Raw genomic sequence first — 25100 nt, forward strand, 5'->3', positions numbered from 1 at the left:
TTCTCATAATCTGCGTCACCAAACCACATCGGGACCCAATTTTTTGATTCCTTCCGTATCTTTTCTAACCTGCTGCGCTGTATAGGAGGTAGAACTCCAGTGTTCGAATTCAGCTTCACCTTGTTCCTAGCTATCGACCTCATTGCATACATTCTGACTTCTTCCAAGAGTGTGATAATAGGCTTAGCTCTAGCATCTTTGATCCTGGAGTTGAAGACTTCACAGGCATTGTTGCAGATGTTATCTATTTTAGGTGCATTACTGAAGAATGCCCGGCTCCAAGAGTCTCTAGGCCACTTGTTCAAATACTCCTAGACTTCCTTATTAACCCTTTCAATCTTTTTGATGATATTAAGGAAGCCATCTTGGCTAGTACACCTTGCACAATTCCAGAGTAGCCCTCTAAGCTGGAGATCCTTTCATTGCTTGTTGAAGTTCTTCCACAGATGCCAAACACAGAATCTGTGATGGACATATGGAAAAACCTCCTTAACTGCATTTATAAGGCCCTGTTTCAGATACCAAAGAAGGGGTCAGATAGTTGTTATCGGGCAGCAAATCTGTCCCTACAGTTATATAAGTGACATCAAAATAGTCCATAGACTTGTTCAAGTGACATCAAACTAGTCCCTACACTTATGTAAGTGACATCAAACTAGTCCCTACACAGCACTATTACAGAACATTATGCAGAACAGGATAAATGAGTAACAACAGATTGACAGAATATTATGCAGCATATAATCAGTCCAGGGTTAATTCTGCATATATAGACAGCAGCCCAGTGTATTAACATCATATAGATAACTACAATAGATAGGTTGACACTAAATAACTTAGAATTCTTAAGTCACAACCACTTTATAAATAAGTCACAATAGATTAATTCAGCAACTATAGACAGCAGCCATGTGTATAATCATCATGTTGAAACACACCCAATAGGTAACTAATAAGTAACAACCAGTGATAATAGATTAATTCAACATATATAATCAGCAGCCCAGTGTATAAACATCATTTTAAGTGACAACCTATAAATATTGCATACCTTCTGCATATTTGAGATAAAACAGAGCTTGTTCTTCTTATAATCCCCCAGGTTTTGATGAAGTAATTCCAAGAACCATCTCTAGTTTTCAGTGTTCTCAACAGGGACAATTGCATAGGCAATAACATATATATGATTGTTTGCATCTTGGCCAATTGCAGACAATATCTGACCACCATGCCGGGTCTTCAGAAAAGCCCCATCCAAGCCTATGAGGGGTCTGCAACCAGCTAGAAATCCTTTTTTACATCCCTCCAAACAGACATACATCTTCTCGAAAACTGGATCATCATCAGGGTTAGGCTGAGGTATAACCCCAACTGTGACAGTGGATCCTGGATTGCTCTTCAACAGTGTCAGCCCATAATCTCTCACCATGCCATATTGGGCAGTTGCATCACCGTACACAACAGATCTAGCATCTCCTAAGGCCCTGGTCAGTGAAGACTTGTTTAGTTCCAGATCACATTTAGTCTTAAAATATTGTGCAGCCTCGGAGTGTCTCAGATTCGGGTATTTTCTTAGTTTCTTCACCAATTTGCAGGCTAGCCACTTCCTATTAGCTAGTCTGTTTTTGGTCTCTCTTGCACAGGTGTGGTCATCCATGAATGTCTTGATCTGCCAGCAATTGTTCTCAGTATTGTTAGAGGCATACACAAGCCAGCCACAGCTCGCATCCTTACACACAGCTCTCATCCTCACGTTATCGTTCTTCTTAAACCAAATCCTTCTACCCTCTTGTATGTAATACTCACGCACAGCCTCTTTGAACTCCATTTTTGTAGTGAAAGTCATTCCAACCTCTAGCCTAAGCTCTCCAAACCTCCCTTCTTCTCTAAATGCAGAGAATACGTCATCTGAATCAACTTCCTCTAACTCATCCTCAGAGTTTGGAGGAGTCTTTATTTCTTACGAATGCCATGAGTCTCCATCATCAGAATCATTATAAGGATCATCTTGCACATCATGATAAGGAGCAACTGATGATCCAAACTTAGGAATCGGTCCAAAAATGATTTCATCATTCTCAGAATCTGAGTCTACACAAACAGGACCATTTTCTTCAACCATAACAGACTTCTTTCCTTTTGTAAGTTTCTTCCCTGGCCTACTTCTCAATTTCACATTACTCTTTCCTGCTGACCTATCCGGAGGCAAGTCTTCTTCACTGGACACTTCATCACCACCAGACCTATATGCTTCATCCTCTGCACTATCGTCACTGTCATGGCTGTCTGAGGATCCCTCTGAACTAGACAAAGCAACAAAGGCTGTCTTGGGCTGTTTTCCTTTACCAGTTGTTCTTGCAATATTTCCAGTAGCAGCAGCTCTTGTCAGTGGCCTCCTTCCACATGCTGCTGCTGCTATTTTTACATTCTTACAGCCTCTCTTTGTTTTAGCCTTCTTGGTTTCTTTTCCTTTGGACCAAGGTTTCGGAATTGCTGTGGGTTGGGGCATTTTTTTTGTGGGATTTTGGGCTTGCTTTTACTGGGTTGGGCCATTGTTTTTGGTGGTGGATTGGGCTTAGGTCCAAGACTTGCAGTGGGTTGGGGGGAAATTTTTCCTGCTTTGTTTCGGTTACCAGCAGCTAATGAGGTAGGTGGCTCCTTTTGTTTTGTGGATTCAGTAGTCTTCTTTGGTTCAGAAGTTGGATTGCATGGTGTTGTGCTGGGAATTGGTTCAGCTGTGGCATTGGTGGTGGATTTTGGGGTGGGGGATAATGGTTGGTATCAGCATCATCTCCTTGCCAGAAACCACTGGTTCTGCTTCCTCAATATACACAGGCTCAGATACTCCATGTTCGTAGTAGACATGAATAACCCCCTTGTTCTGCTGAGCCAGGTAACACATCTTCATCAGCTCATTATCATCTGCTATTTCTCTTAAACCAGTTTGCATAGGCCGATTAGGCACCAGCCACCAAGTTTGGCTAACCTTGTCATACCCAATTTTCTTGTGATAGTCTCGGACGAAGAATACATCCAGCGTGTCTGTATCAATATCCGACAACTCACAAGTCTCTCCACCGTTGTAAGACATACTCCCATCAGCCTCTGTGATAAACGACCCTCCATGGTGAAATATAATGGTAATTAACGGATCACCCATCTGCCAATATTTACAAAAAAAAATAATTGATCACACCCATTGTTTGAAATCAGACATCACTGCTAGTAATAGATTGGAAATCTGAAAGTAAAGAATAATCAATTATTGTCCACTAATAAGAAATGAATAAACATTACTGATGTCACACCAAGAAATCACATCTAGCTATGCAGAGAAAGTGTGAAATCAAGAACATTATTTTGGTTTAACTAAAGATAGCAGTTCTCTAGACACTAACTTCAATCTTCATGGATTAAACCATTCAAATTTACATACCCTTTCCCACAACTAATCCACTAGTTCAGACCAAATTCATCTAACAACTTGACTATTCCAATAACTAAGTTAACTTCATTAGCAATTGCAAAACTTACTTTATATTATTCTAACATATGTATGCAAGAATCCATTATGATCACACATTCAGTTTAACTAAACAGCATTACATATTATATTCAGTTTAACTAAACCAACCCAATACAAAGAAAGGCAACTAGGTAAATCAGTCAAATTCAGAATCTGTTATCAGAGTTACAAAAAATTTCAACTCCCAAAAGATCTTTACTTCTACTGTGATCATGCAAACTCTGTTTAACAAATTCATTGATCAGAGTCATTGTCCTGAAACACATTAATAGTTTGGAAACTCCTCCACTAAGAGCAGTAAACCCTAACACATAAAAAACACGTTTTCATATCATCAAAACACAGAAAACACTCCTACTCTATAATTTTCTTGGCCAAACCACTACGAAAGCCAGTAGTGATCAAACCCTAGCACAGAGAACAGAACAGAGGCGTTCATACCCACCAGGACAATTGAAAAAAACGGCCTGAACTTTTGTGAATATTAGATTAACAACAACATCAAAAAATAGAGGAACCACATTTTTTTTTCATTTTTGGCTTACCTCTTTCAGAGCAATCAGGCTTCCCAACTTTGTGTATGAAGGAGAGGAAAGCAGCGATGCTCCAGAGCCAACGTCTTCCACTGAAATCGGTGCGGTTAATGGAGGAGCACATGCGCCATTGGAGATTGAGGGAGGGAGAAGAAGAAACCTCACTCTGTGTTGTGTTTGTTTCGTGTTTAGAGAGGAGGAAGACAATACGTTATTGAAACGTTGAGGGAGGGACGTAATCAGCGTGAAACGACGTCGTTTTTGTGAGTCCCACGTGTCAACGACGCTGCCAGCTAAGCTTTCCGATTGCGCCACCTATCCATAAATTGCCGGAAGGACCACTTTGAGTCCCGGAGTGCAAGTTCGGGGATGACTCTAAGGAACTTTTAAGTTCAGGGACTACTTTGAGGCTCGAGTGCAACTTCAGGGACTACATTGAGGCTTATCTCAACAATTAATTTATTAATTTTTATAAATAACTTACTAAAGGTAATAAATATCCATATTACAAATGTCATAATAACATTATTAATTATAATAAATTTTACGTTACAAGTATTCAAATTTCATACTATTTGAACTACTTATATAAGTCTCTTACTACTATTCTTTCAAATAATATCAAATTTAACACAAAAAGTTTATTTCTGAATTAGACATCTCAAACTTATTCAATGGAGTATCATTCTTTCAAGGCAAAATGATTAGAAATCGAATACTGTATACCTAATGAATACATAAATTGAATATTGGAATAGGAAAAGATCTTCACAATTTTAGCAACTATAAACGAAATTGATGACAAATTTGTATGAAACTATATGTTAAATGTGAAAAGTGTCCGAAAAAAGCATATAAAAAAACAACTATATTTGTGGCACATATAATCAAACACCACAATATCTAACAATAAGGTAACTCTATATACTTTTCATAATTCTATCTATCAAATTATTAGTTACTAATCCAATACTTATTTTAGATTCAGAATTCAATTAAAAGTTTCAGATTAAAGTGCTACAATAACTTTTGTACTATTTGATGGCGAAGCAAAAAAATTATTAGGCACAATTGCTTCAAATCTAATGACACTCTAGAAAAGTAATGGCATTGAAGTATCACTCCATCAAGAGATTAAGAAGAAAGAAAACCATACAAATTCAAGACATATCTTCGGAAGAAGAACATACATGCAAAGATGGAACAAACAACACAATAGAAAGTACATCAAACTCAACAATTCATAAAGAACATGTTTTTACATGATCTACGATAGAAAGAAGAAAGTAACAACTCTAACAACAACCAATAAAGAAAAAAGAAGACTAGCGCTACATAAGAAGACTAAGTCCATCAACTAAAAAAAATGTAAAAATCAAACCACCAAATAAAAATGTCACTTTGTACAACTCTTAACATCTAAATCTTTTGTACTATAAATTATTTTAAATAAAACACATTTTAAATTTAACTTTAATTTACACATATTTAATTTATTTCTACAAAATATAACAATTTTTAATATTTATTATATACTATGGTTAATTTACTGTTTCGCACAATGCGCGAGTCTCATTTTAGTACCCAATAAAACAGGGAGTACTGAGAGTACTGATAATATTCACATTTTAATAAACCTTTATAGGCTTCACCCATTTCTCTGCCAAGAGATTCAAGTTCATGAGGACATTTTTTTTTGCAAAACACCTTCTTACAGTTTCCAACTTTGAATTTCATCAAGAAATGGGAGTCTGAAGGAAGGTTGCTCTTGTATAATGAGAAATATCCTCGACACGTGTGTTTATCAATATTCTACCACGGTGGTTGTCATTAGGAAAAGCTCACTGCAACTCATCCCACACTTGAGTTTTCCAGATATCGTCTAGTACCACTAGATATTTCTTTCCACTCATGCATTCTGTGATTTTTTTTTTTTTTTTTTTTAATTTTTTCTTTATCAGTTAAATCTTTATACTCCTCGTGGATAACCCCAAAAGTTTCAAAAGACTCAATAATAATTCTTGTTGTTGTAAATCTTGTAATTTTTTATTAAATTATTACACTTTATATACTATGTACTCTTTATGTACTCTCATTTTAAATTTTTTTCTTCTCGATTTAAGCTGAACAATATTATCAATATAAGCTGTACATACAACAAATCACCTTATATATTCATGCAATCTCTGACTTTTCTTTCTATTTTTTTTCTTTATCAGTTAATTCTTTACTGTGGATAACCCCAAAAGCTTCAAAAAACTCGGTAATAATTCTTGAGCTTTGTAATCGTTCACAAAACTCCACACACAACATAGAAACATGCTCTTGATCTTGTCGTTGTTGTAGATCTTTCGAGTCAAGAGTGGTCTTTTCCAAGCCACTCATGCCTAATATGCAAACAACTCTATGAATCTCCTCTCTCAAGTTGGCTAATTACCTCAGTGGAGTCATGCACCAAGCCTACTACCTCCCCTTCTTTCACTCTCTTCTTTCACTCCTTTCTTCTCGCAATCAATGAATCTTTTGCAAATTCTTCGTTTTCAGTATGACTTTCAAAATCACCTTGTTGGATGCCATATTTGGACTTATTTTGATAAATGTCATCGATCCTTCTCTTAATGTTGTTAATACGAGCATGCACGTCATGGAGCATCATCACATTGTCTTTGCTATGGAAGTACTTGCTCATTATGTTTCTGCTCTCTTTTGTGTTACTTAAATTATTTTTTTATTAATAATAAATGTAAATTTATTTATTATCATTTTTTGTTGAGTTATTATCCTTTATATTATGTACTCTTTATGTATTCCTATTTTAAAATTTTTTTTCTTCTTAATTTAAGCTGAACAAATCACCTATAGATTTACGAGCTCTTAAGCAAATTAGCTTATTCGTGAGAAGAAAATCTGAACTGTGTTGTTGATGGTTTGATGAACCAGTAAATATTAAAAAATTAAAAGAGGAAGAAAAATAAGTTCCTCTCATCTTGAAGAGAATAAAAAATCATTTTAAAAAATATTTGTTGAGTTATTATATTTTATAGAATATGTATCTAATTATTACAAACTCTTAAATAATACAAATTTAATTAAAAGTTTGATGAATTATATATATATAGACTATCAAAATAATTAGATACTATATATATACTTTTGTTCCTGAGTTCTAACAACCACACCAACCATGGAGATGATAGAAGTATTCATTCTATGTCAGTCACTATGGGACTTCAAAACCAAAAGCTCAAAAGGACTCTTTAAATGAACACCTCCCACCAATTCCTCCCATCCAACTTTCTTTCTCACATTAACCAATCGTTATTATAAAATATATACATGTTAAAATGAATAGCTAACACTATTATTATAACATTAATGTTCTTGAAATCGGTAATATTAGAAAAATAAAAAAAATATTTTATTTAATATTTATTAATTATAATAATTAATAAATACTAAATAGAGCAAATTTGTACTGTTTTTAGTTAATTTTTTTTTTGTTATCAACTATTTTTGATAATAAGAACAATTAACTGGAAGAAATTAAAAGACTAGACATCTGCATCAGCGTAGCCCCAACAGCAATAATATATTAATATCTTCAGCTCTATTATTAGAGCGAAGTTCTTATCATCCGTGTTTGTTCCAACCAGCCATTGCATTTATCTTGCTTGGTTTCACATTTTTGGCACATTGTTGGGAAATTGTCACGGCAACCTTGACTTGTATTCATGCAAATTTGTCTCCACATTATTATGCTTATGGATTCTTGATGAAAAAAATATTCTTCAATATTTGTCCTTTATCTTTTTCCATACCAATAATTCAAATGACCATGATGACCATCATCCACTTTAAGATAAAAATGTCCCTACCGATCACTTTTCTTTATTCATAAAATTATAACAATGTCTTTTACATTAATAGTTAAAAATAGAGTCTAAAATTAGACAATTTTTTTAAGTAATTATATGATATTTTAAATCTTGACCATTCATGATGTATGCTTAAACTTGCATCTTTCGATGCAATGGAGCAGAGAAGAGAATGATGAACTGAACTTTTTTAGTGTGTGAATGAACACTAAAATGAATGTAAAGTGAGCAACAGTGTGTGCAAGCAAGACTAAGTGCTAGTTAGAGTAATATTCCAAATTAGTCCCTAAGAAATTTAGTCAAATACTTTAGTCCTCAATAAATTTTCATTATCAAGTTAGTCCTTAAACTTTTATTTCGTTAGAGCTTGTTTGAAAACCATCAATTTCATGATTTGAAATGATTATAATATGTTAATAGAATAGAATTCAAGTTTGAAGAGTATGTGAGTGAATTTGAAAATCAGACCCCTTTTGATCTGATTTACAAATGAAAGAAAAATAAAAATTAAAATTCTCAAAAGAATTCAATTCTTAGTGAATTCTAATTCCTAGCATTTCAAATAAACTCTTAGTCAAACCAGTTTCTACATCATATTGTTTGTCTATATGGAACAACTGGTCTTAGTATTTTAAAAAATTTTAGGAACTTGTATGTTTCTATTAAATAAATGACAGAGATTAATTTGTCTAATTTTTTATCAAAATTTGATATGAAAATTGATATATCTAATAAAATAAAAAGTTAGAAACTCACTTAGCAATTAAAATTTGCTGAAGATTAAACAACTAACCTTTTCAGGGACTAAATTGTTATATTACTCATATATTTGCATGGGATGACTTTGGGATAGCTTGTCAAATTAAAAAATTGAAGATGTTGACATGAGAGATTAACAATATAATTTATTTCTCCTTTTTCTATTATTCTCTTCATAATCTTTGTCCTTGATGTTAAAATGTCACGACCATTTAGTTTTATTATTATATTCTATACTTCTAATTTTATCTTTTTTCGTGAATAAACAAATTAAGAGACTCTTTAAAACTTTTTAAATTAAGTGTTAAAAACTTATTTAAATTACATTTTTATATTTTTGTTTATCTTTACTTTTTCACTTAATTTATTTGTTGGTAAAAGGATCAAACAATAAGTTTTAGCTAGAAATAGTATATATTATAAATACAAAAAAAGAAAAGAATATGTAGCACTTAAATAAATATGATGTAGATAGCTAAATATAATACAAATAAAATAAAATAAAGAATAAATGACCTTATGACCATTCGTATCCATAAAAGATGAAAACACTGACATATGTACCCACACTAGATCGAAACTAAACTTGTACCACGCAAGATGCCTTTCGTATGACAAAAGTACTCTACGTGGCACTCCAACCTTCCAAAGACAGGGTACTTTTGTTACATGGAAGACATCTTGCGTTAGTACATATGTCAGCGTTTTCATCTTTCATGGGTACAAATGGTCATTTATTCATAAAATAAAAAAGAACCAGCCTTAGCTTTCAGAATGATCATGGAAAATAATTCAAGCTTCAACAAAAGTACACAACAAAGAACCAATCAGACTATGATCTCACATTGATGTATTATAGAATATGAGTCACCACTGCTTAGCATGCTTCTATTTAATGGAAGCCAAGGATTGAAGTTGTAGAGGAAGGTCTTCCACTGCACCACCTTTGATGATCAAACGACTAAGACTTGGCATTGCACCTTCATCTTGTATCCACCTCTCAACCTTCACTTCCTTCATCTGAAGCATTTGAAGCGCCGGGAACTCTCCGGCCACACAATGAATACCATCCCCTGTTGATCCTCTTCTCAGTTTCAAAATTCTCAGATTCCGGAGTTTCCCCAGAGCTTTAAAGTCCAATTCCTTGAAGTCTACCAAGGTAATCTTCTCAATGTTTGATGGAAAAAACGTTGACTTAAATCCATTTGCACTGAATGGATTAAAGAGATCACCTCTTATTTTGAGTGTGCATAGTTTGCTAAGGTGGTTCATGCTAAGTGATGAAAGATTGGCAGCACCTGTAGAAGATTGCTGGAAGTTTGGATAGAAACATAAACCCAGCTTCTTTAAGTTAGGGAAGCTTCCATTGTTGTTAAGCATTGATATAGTTTCTGAATAGAGAGGTACTTCACAAAGGGTTTGAAGGTTGGACATTCTTTCATTGTTTGTTACTCTAGACATCTGAGAAATCTCTTTGATTCTCAAGTTGAAATGCCTCAACCGCTTCAACTTCCATATCTTGATTGGGATGGAGACCACCCAGTCACAACTTAAATGCAGTGTTTCTAGATTCCTAAGGTTGGATATAGAATCTAAAATATTTTCAGCAGATCTAGAATCTGTTTTTATCTTCAAGTACCTTAGATGGATCATCAGCTTCAAGCCACTAGGTGGCAAATCCAACAACACTTTGTTGAGGTGTAGAACACGGGCCAACTTGAAGCTTTTCCTGAACTGTTTACATCCTTTTGATTCATCATCCCAGGTAAGCTCTTCTCCAAAGAGGAACAAGGAATGTGTGTGAAAGTGGTTGTTTTTGTTTGGTGAGGATGAGAATTGTGTGCTGTGGTGGAAAGACATCTTTCTAGAGTTGGATTTGTTGATGTCCAACTCTCTGTGTATCTCTATGAATTTACTTGCTTTGCTCTCAGATACGCAAAGATCGCGAAGAAGATCATGAATTCGACATGTTTTTACGCCCCCATCGCTCCTCTTGCTTGCCACTTGCACCAGACTACGATCAACCAACTCTTCTAAGTAATACTCTGCAATGTCTTCCAGTGCTAATGTATCTGATGTTCCAGTTTCTGGAATTTGTATAAAACCTTCAGCTACCCATAACTGGATAAGGTTTCTTGCAGGGATCTCATAATCTTCAGGATAGATTGCAAAGTATAAAAAGCAAGACTTCAATTTTTGAGGCAAACTGTCATAGCTAAGTTTTAGTATGTCCATCACCACCACAGTGTTGTTGTCACGAACACGAAGCCAATGTTCTTTGATTCTTGACCACTCTCTAAGAGACTTTTCCTTCTTGGAAACATGCCCAGCTAGCACCACAATAGCAAGAGGTAAGCCACTACAGCTTTCAACAATTGACATGCCTAAATCTTTTAGATCAGGTGGACAATCTTCTTCTCCTCTAAACACTTTCTTGGAGAAAAGTTCCCAGCTTTGTTCTTCAGTGAGAAATGGAAGGAAGTAAGGAGGCATTGTTCCCATATAAGCAGCTACCTCTCCAATTCGACTCGTTATCAAGATTCTGCTACCATTATTGTCATCTGGAAAAGCTCCTTTTACATCATCCCACACTTCTGTTTTCCAAATATCATCAAGCACAATTAAGTACTTCTTCCCATTCAAGCACTCTCTTAGATGCTCCTTCAGTTCCTCTTCACTTTCTTCATTAGATTTCCATGTTGACAAACACCGAATAAGGCTCAACAATAACTCTTTAGCTCTATACTCATTAGACACATAACCCCATGCACGAAATGGATACTTCTCCTTCACCTTCTTACTATTGTAGATCTTCCTAGCAAGGGTAGTCTTTCCCAAACCACCCATACCAATTATGGAAGCTATTTGAAGCCGTGAATCTGTCTTCAAGAGTTTCTTAATGACAGTATCAGACTCATGAACCAATCCAACCACATCTTCTTCCTCCACATCCCTTCTCCTCTTCCGGAGTGCCTCCGTGGCAGCTGGGGTAGCTTCTCCACCACACTGGAACTCACCTTCTCCAATGCCATACTTGTCCCTGTTGCTGTATATCTCAGAAATGGATCTCTTGATATTCTCAATCTCAGCATCCACATTATGAAGCATCATAGCTTGGCCAACACAATGGAACATCTTCCCCAGGATGCTTCTGCTTCTGTGGAGGCTAACATTGGCGACGTAGTTGTCAACAACATCTTCAGCTTCATAGGCAACATCTCTAATCTGGTTCACAACTTCCTTAACTATGTTGTTGTTGCGCTTCCCCTCTGAACTCTTGAGGAAGATGTCTATGAACTTGAGCTCGCTGATGAGGGACTTGACTTTTCCCTCCACACCGGACAGCAGCTTCGCTTCATCAACAAGCAGCTGTGACAAGTTCTGAATCAGGAAGGAAACGACACCATCTGCCATTAATTATCTGAACTCTCTCTCTCTTCAACCAAGTCAACGCTGTTTCAGAGTGAAGAAGATCAGAGGGGATAGATACATACATACATTACAAGTAATAAAAATGATGAGAATAATTATTGTTGAGGAGTGTGTGCACCTGCTACTTTACCAAATTGTTTCGAGTTTCCAAGAAACTGCACTCGTTAAGTTGATAACTTCGTCAACATGGAGGTAGGTGGAGACTGGGATCCACACTTAAAATTGTGTTCTATTTATTTTGACATAGTAGATACTGGATAGTGTAATACTCTTCTCTTCCTAAATTACTAGCCGGTGCATTGCGAAAAAAATTAAAAAAAAAAAGGGGGGAGTTTATTTTTAAGTTTTAATTTTAAAAAAAATGTTATCTACTCACTAAATATAGCCACCAAATGAGTTAGTACGTAATAAATACATTTGTTGTTTAGTTTATTTTTAGAGTTCAAATGGTATTATTTTTTAATTACATCTGTTTTTTAAAATACTTATTTATACAGCTAATATAAAATTAAAGTGAGATCCGTACAATATACAAAAAAAAATAAATTATTTATATTATATAATGTATTTTAATAAGTGTTATATAATGTATTTTAACATGTTAAATTTCTCAAAATAAAATATATTCATACGTTCAAACATAAAAAATATATCGGTTCCGCTACGTTACCAACAGCATATCTGCCAACTTCTGCCAATTCTTATTTATAATTGTATTTCACGGAAGTGTGTTCGTGGATGTGTCTAATAAAAATGTCTTTTTTATAGCTGTGTTTAATAGAAGTGTCTTTATAGATATATTTTCTGGATATGTCTCTTTATATATGTATTTAAAATATATTAATTATTAGACACATCCACCAACACACTTCCATAAAACACAATTATAAATAAGAGTTGGCAGAAGTTGCCAGATAATATGTTGGTACCCTAGACTTTTCCAAAATATATTAATCCGTCCATCTTCTTTTATAACACGTCAATACTCAATACACGTCAACTTTGTTTCAAAATCTGAATCTATTTAAAGTCAAAATAGTAATTTACTCTATTTCTTTTTTCTAAATAAAATACCTCCTAATTACAATTTATAATTTGAAAATACGTCCTTTTCATTTTACTAATAAATCCAGGCCCAGTTTCCAGATAATTTTTCCCTTTGTAGTCAAATAAAAAAGTATCATACGCGGTAGCAGTATGCACTATACCATCATAGATCATACTTAAATATTTACAATATCATTAGAAATTCGAAGCCTGATACCTGGTAGCAGCATAACGCTTAAGAAAATTCAACAGAAACCTGATTCAAAGTCATGACAAACAAATCAAAATCTGTTTCAGTTCTCGTGTGTACACTGACTACACTGGGAAATTATAACTACAATTTAAAAAAGACGAAAAATAAAAATGACAGCAGATTTCAGATAGCCAACGGACACACTATATAATAAGGAGGATCAAAGAGACTTGGATTTACAAAACTCCAAATCTAACAAAGCTACACAGAAGGAAAACGACATCCAGCACCAAAAAAAATAAGCCCGGCACCCTTTTTCCTCCGGATATAATACACATACTGAAGCCCTTCTTTCCCCTCATATACTGTTGAAGGAAAGGGAAAAGATAAATAATGAAAAGAATATTGGCAGAAAAGCTACCAAAAAATAAAAATCATCAAAACAATGACCCATTTTTACTGTTGCAGCATAATTCTCCCAACCTTCTCAATAAAACCAGCAAGGCTTGGGAAGAGACATGGTACAAAAGCTAAGCTATTGTTGCTGTTTTTCAGCATCCACGCCAGTTCCCTTCTCGCTAAGGAGAGAAGACTGCTCGGATTGGTCAATTGGTGGCTCTAGTGTTGAGTCATCTGCGGTCGATGCCGAACCCGAGTCCGAATTTGAATCAACGAAGAGGCAAACTGCAGCACAATCATCAACCTTGCACAAAGGGAACTTCATCCTCCATGCTTTAACAGCTGACTCCACCAGTGATCGAGCCGCAGAAGGGCGTGGAGCAGATGCCACGATGTCCACAACCTCTTCATTTGATAAAACATCCCATATCTGCCAAAAGGAATCAACACGAGTTTATTAAACAGTTAAAGTATTTCATACACAATCCCCTGATACAGCAAATATTACATCACCCGCAACACACACACACACACACACACACACATATATATATATAAGAAGCTTCTGTTAACATTCTAGAAGTTCCAGTTCCAAAGGGGGAAGAAATAACATGAGGTGAATCTAAATGCAATCAACTATGAACCATATTTAGTTCATGCAAATTATTCAACGATAATACCAGCATGAGAACACTATTTTAAGTCAATTTCAATCCATTATTGTTAATCTTGAAAGGTATTCAGTTTCAACAAATGTGCAGTTCTTAGAAGATAGTACATCACAAGAAAAAGAGCCTCCAACATCCTTACCCCATCTGTTGCTAATACAACAAATTCATCATTCTCAGTAAGGCGATGATATGACACATCTGGAACTGAAATCAGTCCAAAGTCCTTCAAGCAAAAATCTCCAAAAGCCCTTGCCATAGCAAGACCAGGGAAATCAGAGTTAGGCAGCCAAACTCGAGCAACATCCGGTTCATTCTGAAGGGGAAAGACCCTTCCTTTACGAAGCCTGATTCGCTCTTCTTCCCCTAAGCAGGAAATAGAAAACCACATCAGACGTCAATATCCACATAGATAAGCCAAACTGACCTATGTATGGTAACAAATTCCCAGTAACCACATTATTAAACCATCCATTGAAAATATAGTTTCACCAGTCATGTATATATCCCCTTTTACTCCATAACAATTCATCTAAAGGTTAACCAAAGATATATATATATATATATATATATATATATAGGAGCGGGAAAAGAGAAACACATTGATGGTCCGGATAAATAAAGCAACAAAATAAAAGAAAAAGTAAGGCTTCAAAACTGTAAACAAGATAGTTAGACTTCACGTAGGATTTGTTCTATAGAGGTGCACGTTAAAAACGGATTCTATTTCAAAATGCAAAACGAAATGTGTGATGAATATAGCCAAGTTTCTGAACGGAAATAATATCTCAAAGCTTAGTATTCTGCTGTTAGCATATTAAATGATCCAGAGAAGGGCTAAAAAGATAGGTCAAACAACTTGCAACTTAGAAAATGTTGGATCATTTATTTGATCCACTCAGGTGGGCATGGCTTACTGCTATAGAGCATAAGTGGTAAATGCTACATAACATTATTTAACAGTGATTTTACAGGGTATGTTGTTCAGCAGTCAGGAATAATAAAGGAAATAGTCAAAGGTGTTCCATTTTCAGATTAAACAGCAATAACATAAGGAGCACACACAGAGATATGAAAAGGAGAAAGAGAGGGACAGAAGAGACTAGATACATACTGGGAAGATTTGGCTTGAGGTCAATTGTCAATTGAACAGCAATAAGATTATCATCATGATCTCGGGTACCCAATATAGCTCTGGAGTCCCCAACATTTCCAATAACAAGGTCCTTGCCCTAGAAAACATACGGGGTAACAATTATATATAAAACAAATTAAAGTATTATCAATTGAACATTGTTATAATTTATATTGCTTACCTGCTTAACCAAGGTAACAGCTGTAGTCCCGCTGCAAAAGCAATCAATATCAGGATGCAGTTTCAGTTCCTTATCCATAATCTTAGAAGCCTTCAAAAAGGATTCTTTTAATGTCAAGATAGTATCTGTTCCATCAGGCTCATGATCAGTCAATCTAGGTTTCTCATCAACCAGTCTAAACCCAATCTCTTCAGATTTGTAACTTCCTGCGGCACTGCCCTGATCACTCAGCCCATCTGTACTCTTGCGGTGGAAATCCCATTGAGCGCTAAGTTTTAAAGGGAAAGAATCCCTGACTTTCCTTGCAACCCTATGGCCATAAGGTCCATGACCATCAAAAACACCACAAAAAATGGTGTCCTCCTTTGAACAGAAGTTCTGCAAAAAGGAAAATGATAATAGTTAACATTTTATTTAATATAAGATAAAGAAAGAACTATCAAATACATAAACAAGAATAGTTAATTTTCAAACTTACAAAAACTAGACCGTCTACTTCAATTTGATTATTATTCTAATATACAGCTTTTGCACTTTCAAAACCAGTGGAATTCGGTGGAATGGTAATTACTTTTTTATTTAGTTATGTTGATATAGGATTAGGTTCATGCTGAGTCATATGCATGAGAACTTAATTGCCATTTATTTTAAATATATAAATGGCAATTCCATGTTAAAGTATCGCAAAACACGAGCAGTACTGAAGCTAATAGAAAATGGAACTAACCTCCCAAACAAGCATAGCATCTTGGTTGATCCCTTTTCTACCTTGCTTGCAGTACATAGATGCAACATCGCTGGACCCATTCAGGTGCATTCTCCCAGGCACTTTGTAATCAAAGGAAGGGGAACCCTTCAACCTCCTCTTCTTCCCACCATCCATATTGGTGTCTGGCTGGATTGGAAGAAGGGGAGGAGAGTGACCACCAGCCTCTGAGATGCATGACCCCATCCCCAGTGCCCTCACGATGTTCAAGAAACACTCAAAACCCGCCAAACACTCAGAATCAGAACCCCTGGCTTCACCAACAAGATCCGTTCCATACCGGTTTAGAACCTCCACAGCCTGCCACAATCATAACCAACATCACAAAAAAATGAAAAAGTAAACAAATAAATAACTATCATCAAATAACTAATGCGTGTTTCAGCTTTCTCATCATCACCATTTCAGAAAAGACAAAATCACAAGCCTAGTGTTTGTTTGGGTTAACTATATTTTGAGGTCAAATCAGCTTTGTCATCATCATTTCAGACAAAAACAACACAAATCACAACGACCTATTTGGATTAGCTTTCTCTGAATACATTCAAACCAGCTTATTCATAAATCATCATTTCAGAAAAATAACACAATTCAAAGGTCCATTATGTGTTTAGATCAGCTTCTTTTTCAGTTTTTCTTCAAAACCAGCTCATAGTAATAAACCTCTTTAAATAGCAACAGAGATTCAGATTCATAAGAAACAGTACCTGAGTCATGATTGCAACAAAATCCCGATTCGATCGAATTCCTTTATCAAAAATCAGTAAAACACAAATCAAATGCCTATTCAAGCCTATATAACAGTAACCTCCGCGTAAATCAGCTCGCGGAACGCGTCAAAGCAAAATCACACGAAAAAAACAAAGCTGAAAAATAAAGACGATCGCGAGACCGCAGAAGAATCAAGCTTCCCGATCCAGCATTTCTCCAAATTCCTTCGCATCAAAAGTGAAGAATCCCTTCGAATCCTCACGGAAATCGAGGAATCAATGAGAGAACAAAAGATTTAGGAACAAAAAAACTCGGAGAAATGAGAAAACGAAGAAACGAGTCCTCGCTCTGAAAAATCGTTGAGAGCAACGATACCGTCACGCGCGGGTGCGTCACCGGCGTCTCGTGAATTCGATGAAAGCCGTTGATGTTTTGAGCTGTGACTATACTTTTTTTCTTTTCTTTTCTTTTCTTTTTCATTTATTTTTCAACCACACAAAATATATATATGTGTGGATGGAAACAAAAGTAGTGGATCAGAACGACAACGTGGAACAATAATTAATTACACTTAAAATATTATTTTATAAAGAACGTGAAATGTGTACGGTTTTCAGGTGGTGACACGTGGCTTGGACGGTGTGGATGGATCTGGGGGTTTTACTGTTTTAGGTAGTGACAGTACCTAATAAGAAAAATGATTATTTCATGCTAGTTTCAAATGCAGTATATTTTTTATTTTTCAATGTTTTGAACGAGTAAAATTTTTTATATAATTATTTAATAAAAAATGCTATTTGTACACTAAAATCAGCCACCAATGTATTTGTGTATAAATACATGTGTGATTTAATTTTTTCAATATTTTATACTGGTGACTAATTTTGGTGGCTGATTTTGGTATACACATAGCATAATCCTTATTTAATAATCCACATTATATTATATGTATACTAAAAGTTAAAAGTTAAATAGTTATTATGTTGGAATACTATATATATTTTCAATAGTGCTACTACTTGTAAAAAAATAAGCTATTAATCGATTATTATGTATTTGATCATTTATAATTTTTTTATTATATTATTTTAAATAAATTTAATTATTTATTTATTTTTAATTTGATTATTTTATTATGACAGTTTTAGTTATTTTAATGATTATTTTTAGTTAAAAAATGTGAATTAATGAGTATAAAGATACACAATTATATAGTAGCTAATTTAGTAACTAAATTTTAGTATATATATAATATTTTTATCTTAAAATATGTAAAATAACAAATATAAATATACTTAAATATATTTTGAGTAATTTCTTTTATATTGATAACCATCAAATAAATTTATAATAATTACTGTTTTTTCATTCAAGGGGTAATTAATATTTGAGTGTGAATTATTTTAATTTTTATAGATAAATTGTTTTTATATTTATTAGTTATAAAAATCATTACTACCACTAGAATATTACACGAGTGTACCTAAAGGCCAAAACGATTATTAGCCTTTCTATGACAATCAAATCAATTAATCAACCAATAATCTTGATTATGCTATATTATACAATGTATGTATTATACACAACCAGCCATCAGAAGTTGTTGTACTTATCTCAAATACGATACTTAATTAATTAATATAGTATTCCCATTTTTGAAGTAGTACTCCTTTTAATTAATTGATTCTATATTTGATTGATTGTTATTGTTATTATTATTACTTTATTAGTTTATAAGTTGGTGTTAGACGAAGCAATACTATGTATACACGCACAAGCTTCAAACGTAGATTGTTTGTACAAGTAGTAGAGAGGAGGCTCGTGATATAATCAATTAAAAGGCTGCCTTTGTTTCAAAAAATAGATAACAGGACAAAATAAGATATTGATGGACAAAAACACAAAATTTTATGTTTTTGTATTTTGTTTGGTGATAAATTAGAATAAATTATAAAAATTTAATTTATTCTCATTTTTTTTATTCAAAAAATTTGAGATGAAAAATATAATAATAAAAAATATAATTATGAAAAATTAACAAAAATAATAAAAGAAAAATAAAAAATAAGTTGTGTCTCTTGTTAGTGTCTCCGTGTCTTTTCTGTCATGATGGACACAAAATACACTAATTCAGTGTCTCTAAACACATTATCTCTGTCCATGTCTCCTCTACCAAACACAATTTTATGTCTATGTGTCCCTGTCTCACTGTAAACAAACGCAGTCTTAGTTCTTCCTAATAATTATATCAGAATTTTAAAAAATGTATGATTAAAACGTAAAAGTATAACTACTAAATAGAGTCTCAAAAATATTTAGTAATAAAAAAATATTAGTCAAAATTTGTTAAAATTTATTATTTTAATTTTATTTAATGTATTTTTTAATAAATAAATATTAAATAAAATAAATTTAAACTGTTTAAAATAAATATTCGATATTTTATTATTTACACTCACTATAAGAAATTACCATAATAGTAATTAATTTTAGCGACCGAAAAAATTAGTTTACTAATAGCGACTAATTTAGCGACTAATATAAGATTTATAGGACCAAAAAAATTTTGATCGCTCAATTTCATTTAGCAACCGATTTGGCGACCAATAATATTTTTCTTCGATCAAAATGAAGTTGGTCGCTAAAACTAGTCGTTATTTTTTAGTTTAGCGACTGATTTAGCAATCAAAACAAAAAATTTTGTCTTTAGTTCTTTTGGTCACAAAATCAGTCGTTATTTTTAATTTAGTGACCGATTTAGCAATCAATAAGAAAATAGACTAAAACTAGTTGGTCGCTAATTCGATCTCTATGCTAAGTTAGCGATCGATTTTAGCGACCAATTATAAAATGTTGTTTTAAAGATGTTGGTTGCTAAATCGGTCGCTATTTCTAAATTTAGATTTTTAAATCAAACATCAGTGACTAATTTAATAATTGAGAAGTTGATCGCTATTTAACAACCAATTTTTTTATTGACCAATTTAACGACAAAAAAAGTGTTCACTATTTAATGACAGATTTTATTAACAACCAATATCATTTAGTAATAATTTTATAGCATCGATTAAAAATTGGTCACTGTTATTAGCGATTGAAATTAGTCTCTATTTTTAAATTAGCGACTACCAAAATCAATCACTAAATTAATCGCAAAAGATTTAGCATATTTCTCGATAATTTCTTGTAGTACCTAAAGTTCTCAAACTCAATCTTAGAAAGTAAATAAATCGTGCTACCAATTTTTTTTTTCCCATTTAATTGGGGATAAGATTTAGGGAAAGGAATTCTTTTTGTCATCTTTCAGAATACCTTTTAAACAGAATCGAAAACATTAGTTATTGCACAAAATATAATATTTATAATATTAAAACCTTTCATTTTTTCTATAAGCAAAAAAATTGTTCTTAAACATAGACACCCGCACCCCGAAAAAAAAGAAGGTTGAAAGTGGATACCATATTTTAAATTAAAAAATTCGTACATAACGTTATTGTAATGAGATTATTTAAGTAATTAAACTTCATTTGGATGGTATATTCAATATGTAAGGTATGAAGTAACTAAGGATAGAAGAAAATGAAACTTTCATATTTTATTACGGTTTCAATAGTCTAGCTTTGTATTTTACTATTTTTCGTTATCAACGAATTCTTAACGGTATATTCCATATCATAAAAATTATAATAAAGTATCGTTTTTGTTCCTAATATTTGGGGTAAGTCTTAAAGTTGTTCCTAACGTTTCAATCGTTCTATTTAAGTTCCCCAACGTTTCAAAATTGACTCAATGTTGTGCTGCCGTTAGGAATCCGTTAACAGAATTGACGGCAGGACAAAATTGAGACGATTTTGAAACGTTAGGGACTTAAATAGGACGAAAATGTTGGGGACAAAAACGATACATAGAAATAAATTTAAATTTTATCCTTCAATAATATTAATTTTTTACTATACATAGTATTCAATTATTTTTTAATCACATCTAAATAAATTACACTTAATCATATTACTTTCATTCTAAATAAATTAATTTTTTTTATAATTTTATTCTTAAAGATTTTTAGTTATCAAAAATGTTTGTGAAATGACTAGTATATAAACTTGAGGAAAAGAAAAAAATAATATATATACAATAAAATATAAATTATACCTTTTATCTCTAATGTATCAAAATTTTTTAAAATAAAAGTAATGTGATTAAGTGTAATTTACTTAGATATAATTAAAAATAAGTGAATATTATATATATTAAAAAATTGATGTTATTGAAAGATAAAATTAAATTAAAATTTATTTTTATATATCGTTTTTGTCCCCAACATTTTCGTCCTATTTAAGTCCCTAACGTTTTAAAATCGTCTCAATTTTGTCCCACCGTCAATTTTGTTAACGGATCCTTAACGGTAGGATAATATTGAGTCAATTTTAAAATATTAGGAACTTAAATAGCACAATTGAAATGTTAGGGACAACTTTAAGACTTATCTCAAACATTAAAGACAAAAATGATATTTTACTCTAAAAATTGATTGCCAATTACTTGCTTTGCTAACTTATTCGTGATTTAAGAAAATGAAACTTTCATATTTTATTACCAGTTCGATTGACACATTTATATTTTCTAGCATAATGATTGACAACGCAAATTTTCAATTATTTTGTGCTGGTTTCTTTCTTTACGCAGCCGTTAATAGAGATCATCATTGGTTATTTGATTTCAAAGAGAATAATAATTAAAAAAAATTATTGAATTGAATTATTCCTGAAAGTATTTATCTGGAAAATATGTAATAAAATACAAAGAATGATTGAAAAGGTAAAAACAGTAAAACATGCACCACCTACTTCGTATACATTATTCATCAACGTTCTATTCTGGTGTGCCCATAATAAATAAATAAATAAAAAATAAGAGCATCCTCTAGTTTCTAGATTCTTCAACTCTTCATCACCGTTTGAATGGTTTTTTATTTTAGATACACGTGATAAAGAAAAAACTGCTCGGGACAGAGAGTCAAACATAGTGGACCATATCTATGAAGTGTATAATTACCGGATGATTTTAATCTTAAAAATAATAATAACAATAATTTGTCTCCTAAGATCATGGTTTCAAGATGAAAGAACCAAAGAATTGAGTTTAACAAAAATTAAAATCGATTGGATTGAAATTTGAAAGTACGCATAAATTAAGAGGTTCAAAATTTTAAACACGGGCACAAGTAGTGGAATTCTATAAAATGGCTCCATAGGATGAATTGGCAAATATGAGAAAAAAAATTATTATAAAAATATATATATAATTATTAAAGGAAACAAAATTGCAATTCACAATTTTTTGTTAGAGTAATGTTACGCATCCCAGTCCTTTTATGAGTCGAAATTCAACCAAGTTTTTTTGGTGACTGAAATTCAACCAAGTTAAACAATAAGATTTAAAATAATAATAATAGACAGAACTAATTTTTGTTATGTTAAACTAACTTAATTAAACTTAATTAATAAAAAAATTTGAATGTATAATATTATTCTTTTTGTTGTGTCAAAATCACTGTTGATGATTTTTAGGTATACTCAATATCTTCGTAAAGCAGAATTTTTTATTTCATTATTGATGAAGAAAGCGAGATTTACAAAGATATTAGAAAAAATAGTGTTTAACGGGGTTTGGGACGTGTTTTTCGAGAAGCACAATACGCAAAGTGCGTATTTCCCTGACAATATGCAGAACGCGTATTGTGTGTATGGTCGACACGCGTCGAACCCTGCAAATGTGTAAATAAAGTGAAGGTGAATAATTACTTTCTCTCTTTCCAATTTGCATGCACTCTGAGAGACACAACCACAGTTTCACATACTCGGTTTCCTTTCTTTTTACTCTTCAATACTTCTTTAGTTCTATCCTTCCATACTTCCTCCTGCACGAGACTTTCATCTTCATTTGCCAAACATTTTTTTTCTTCAAAAATTAATAAGTAAGTTATTTTAATATTACTAATATAATTAGTAGATTAGTTGTGCATTTTTTTTAATCTGAAATAGAAATAATGTGATAATAATATGTATAGTTATTTAAATTGAATAGTGTTTTTTTATTAATAGTAAAAAAAATACATAAATAAAGATTACACTTTTATTATGTATTTAGATGAATGATGTTGATGTTAATTAGTGATTAATATTAAATATATTTTAAATTTAAATAAAATTTTTTATTTAAGTTATTTAAATCTAAAAATAAAATATAATTGTGATTTTAATTTATATTTTAAAAAGTTTAAATTTAAATAGATATTTAAATATATTTTAGTTTTAATTTTATATTAATATTTGAATTTAAATATATTTTGAATATATATATATATATATATATATATATATATATATATATATAAGTAAATTTGACGTTACTATATATATTTCAGGTTTGTTTATATAATTACATTTAAATTTAAACATATTTAAATATGTATTTAAATTTGACTTTAAATTTATTTTAGTTTTAATTATATTAAATTTGAATTTAAATATATTTTAAATTTAAATCTGACTTTAAATATATTTTGGTTTTAATTAAACATTTAAATTTAAATTTGAATAAAATTTAAATACATAAAAATACATATTTATAATTTAAAATTAAATATTTTTTTAATTAAATACATATTTAAATGTCTCTAATACCGATTCTCTTTTTATAGTGCTTCAATTATAATTTTTATTTAACGGCAATACACAATCTGTGAATTCACAATATGCAGTTTGTGTATTCATAATACGTAGACTGCGTATTATCACTTTAATATTAAATAACACAATACACTTTCTGCGTATTATTATATAAATATTAAAAAAAATAGAATCCGTCATTTACGTATTATCTTCATGAATATGTCCGCCAAAATTTATTCCTGACAATTCACTCTTTGCAAATTATACTACCGTACAAATTTTGCAAAACACCCTCACTTTGAATATTAAGGCATTACACCAAATCTTTTGCAATAACTAAAAAAATAACCACATAAAGCATGCTCTATCCTATTTTGGAGTAAATCATTCTTATTGGACACAAAAAAAATAATTAGTGGAACTAAGAATTTAAATATGGTCAATTTTATAGTATCTATCACTTAATATCTATATTTTATCTAATTTATCTTTTATAATAAATTTTAAAATTTATTAATTTTTATATTTTTAAAATAAATATTAACTATTTTACTTTTATTGGCAATTAAACACTAAAAGGCATCATAACATTTAAATATATATCAAGCAAAAGGGTTTGTGTAGGGCTATAGGCAACTTTAAACAACAAATCTAAGGGCAAGTTACTTAAATAAATAGAATAGAGAAAATATTTACTCAAATGTACAAAACTGGTTCTTGTTACCTGCATGTGCAAAAAGCCATTTCTATGTAATCCGTGGCAACCCACCACGGTTTCAAAACGTGCATAAACCGTGGCAGGTCCCAACGGATTATGGCCAAAAGATATAGAGTGTAAACCGTGGTAGGTCACCACGGTTTACTAAGGAGAGATGGCGTGCATAAACCGTGGAGAGTCACCACGGTTTATGAAGAAACTTGTTTGCACATAAAACCTTGTGGGTCACCACGGTTTATGTGTGGTAAATAATGACCAGAAAACCTTGTTAATTTTATGTCCAAGAGACACAACTTATTTTTTATTTTTTTTATTATTCTTGTTAATTTTTTATAATTATATTTTTTATTATTATATTTTTTATCTCAAATTTTTTTAATGAAAAAAATGAGAATAAATTAGATTTTCATAATTTGTTTAAGTTTATCACCAAGCAGAATTACAAGAACACAAAATTTTGTGTCTCTGTCCATCAGTGTCTTG

The 25100-nt window shown here is 32.2% G+C and overlaps 3 protein-coding genes across 6 annotated transcripts; all 3 read right to left on the reverse strand.

Annotated features, from left to right (window-relative positions):
* Positions 1 to 1132: 1132 nt before the first annotated feature.
* On the reverse strand, positions 1133 to 1828 carry LOC112795459 (uncharacterized). Its single transcript, XM_025837388.1, has one exon. It carries the CDS (start codon positions 1826 to 1828, stop codon positions 1133 to 1135), a length of 696 nt encoding a protein of 231 aa, XP_025693173.1.
* A 7299-nt stretch (positions 1829 to 9127) lies between these two features.
* On the reverse strand, positions 9128 to 13334 carry LOC112798076 (disease resistance protein RPP13-like). Its single transcript, XM_025841243.3, has 2 exons — positions 12244 to 13334; positions 9128 to 12146 (listed from the first exon to the last, which is right to left on the reverse strand). Exon 2 carries the CDS (start codon positions 12105 to 12107, stop codon positions 9582 to 9584), a length of 2526 nt encoding a protein of 841 aa, XP_025697028.1. The 5' UTR covers positions 12108 to 12146; positions 12244 to 13334; the 3' UTR covers positions 9128 to 9581.
* A 212-nt stretch (positions 13335 to 13546) lies between these two features.
* Positions 13547 to 17781, reverse strand: LOC112798077 (probable protein phosphatase 2C 33). Of its 4 annotated transcripts, XM_025841246.3 has the most exons (7): positions 17601 to 17781; positions 17222 to 17262; positions 16476 to 16814; positions 15749 to 16126; positions 15547 to 15664; positions 14575 to 14798; positions 13547 to 14194 (listed from the first exon to the last, which is right to left on the reverse strand). In XM_025841246.3, exons 2-7 carry the CDS (start codon positions 17228 to 17230, stop codon positions 13901 to 13903), a joined length of 1362 nt encoding a protein of 453 aa, XP_025697031.1. In that variant the 5' UTR covers positions 17231 to 17262; positions 17601 to 17781; the 3' UTR covers positions 13547 to 13900. The 4 variants fall into 4 exon arrangements, with proteins under 4 accessions (XP_025697031.1, XP_072071704.1, XP_072071706.1 ...); XM_072215603.1 differs by lacking the exon at positions 17222 to 17262 and having other exon boundaries at positions 17601 to 17769; XM_072215605.1 differs by lacking the exon at positions 17222 to 17262 and having other exon boundaries at positions 17323 to 17703.
* Between the last annotated feature and the right edge of the window lie 7319 nt (positions 17782 to 25100).

This window comes from Arachis hypogaea, chromosome 14 (genome assembly GCF_003086295.3).
Source record: "Arachis hypogaea cultivar Tifrunner chromosome 14, arahy.Tifrunner.gnm2.J5K5, whole genome shotgun sequence".
Lineage (NCBI taxonomy): Eukaryota > Viridiplantae > Streptophyta > Magnoliopsida > Fabales > Fabaceae > Arachis > Arachis hypogaea.

Coding starts and splice junctions, on each gene's coding strand:
- LOC112795459 (XM_025837388.1), bottom strand. CDS start 1,828: ATGGAGTTCAAAGAGGCTGTGCGTGAGTATTACATACAAGAGGGTAGA.
- LOC112798076 (XM_025841243.3), bottom strand. CDS start 12,107: ATGGCAGATGGTGTCGTTTCCTTCCTGATTCAGAACTTGTCACAGCTG.
- LOC112798077 (XM_072215603.1), bottom strand. CDS start 17,705: ATGAAAAAGAAAAGAAAAGAAAAGAAAAAAAGTATAGTCACAGCTCAA. Junction 16,127..16,475: donor ATGCTATGCTTGTTTGGGAG/GTTAGTTCCATT, acceptor TCCTTTTTGCAG/AACTTCTGTTCAAAGGAGGA. Junction 15,665..15,748: donor CTGTTACCTTGGTTAAGCAG/GTAAGCAATATA, acceptor TATGTTTTCTAG/GGCAAGGACCTTGTTATTGG.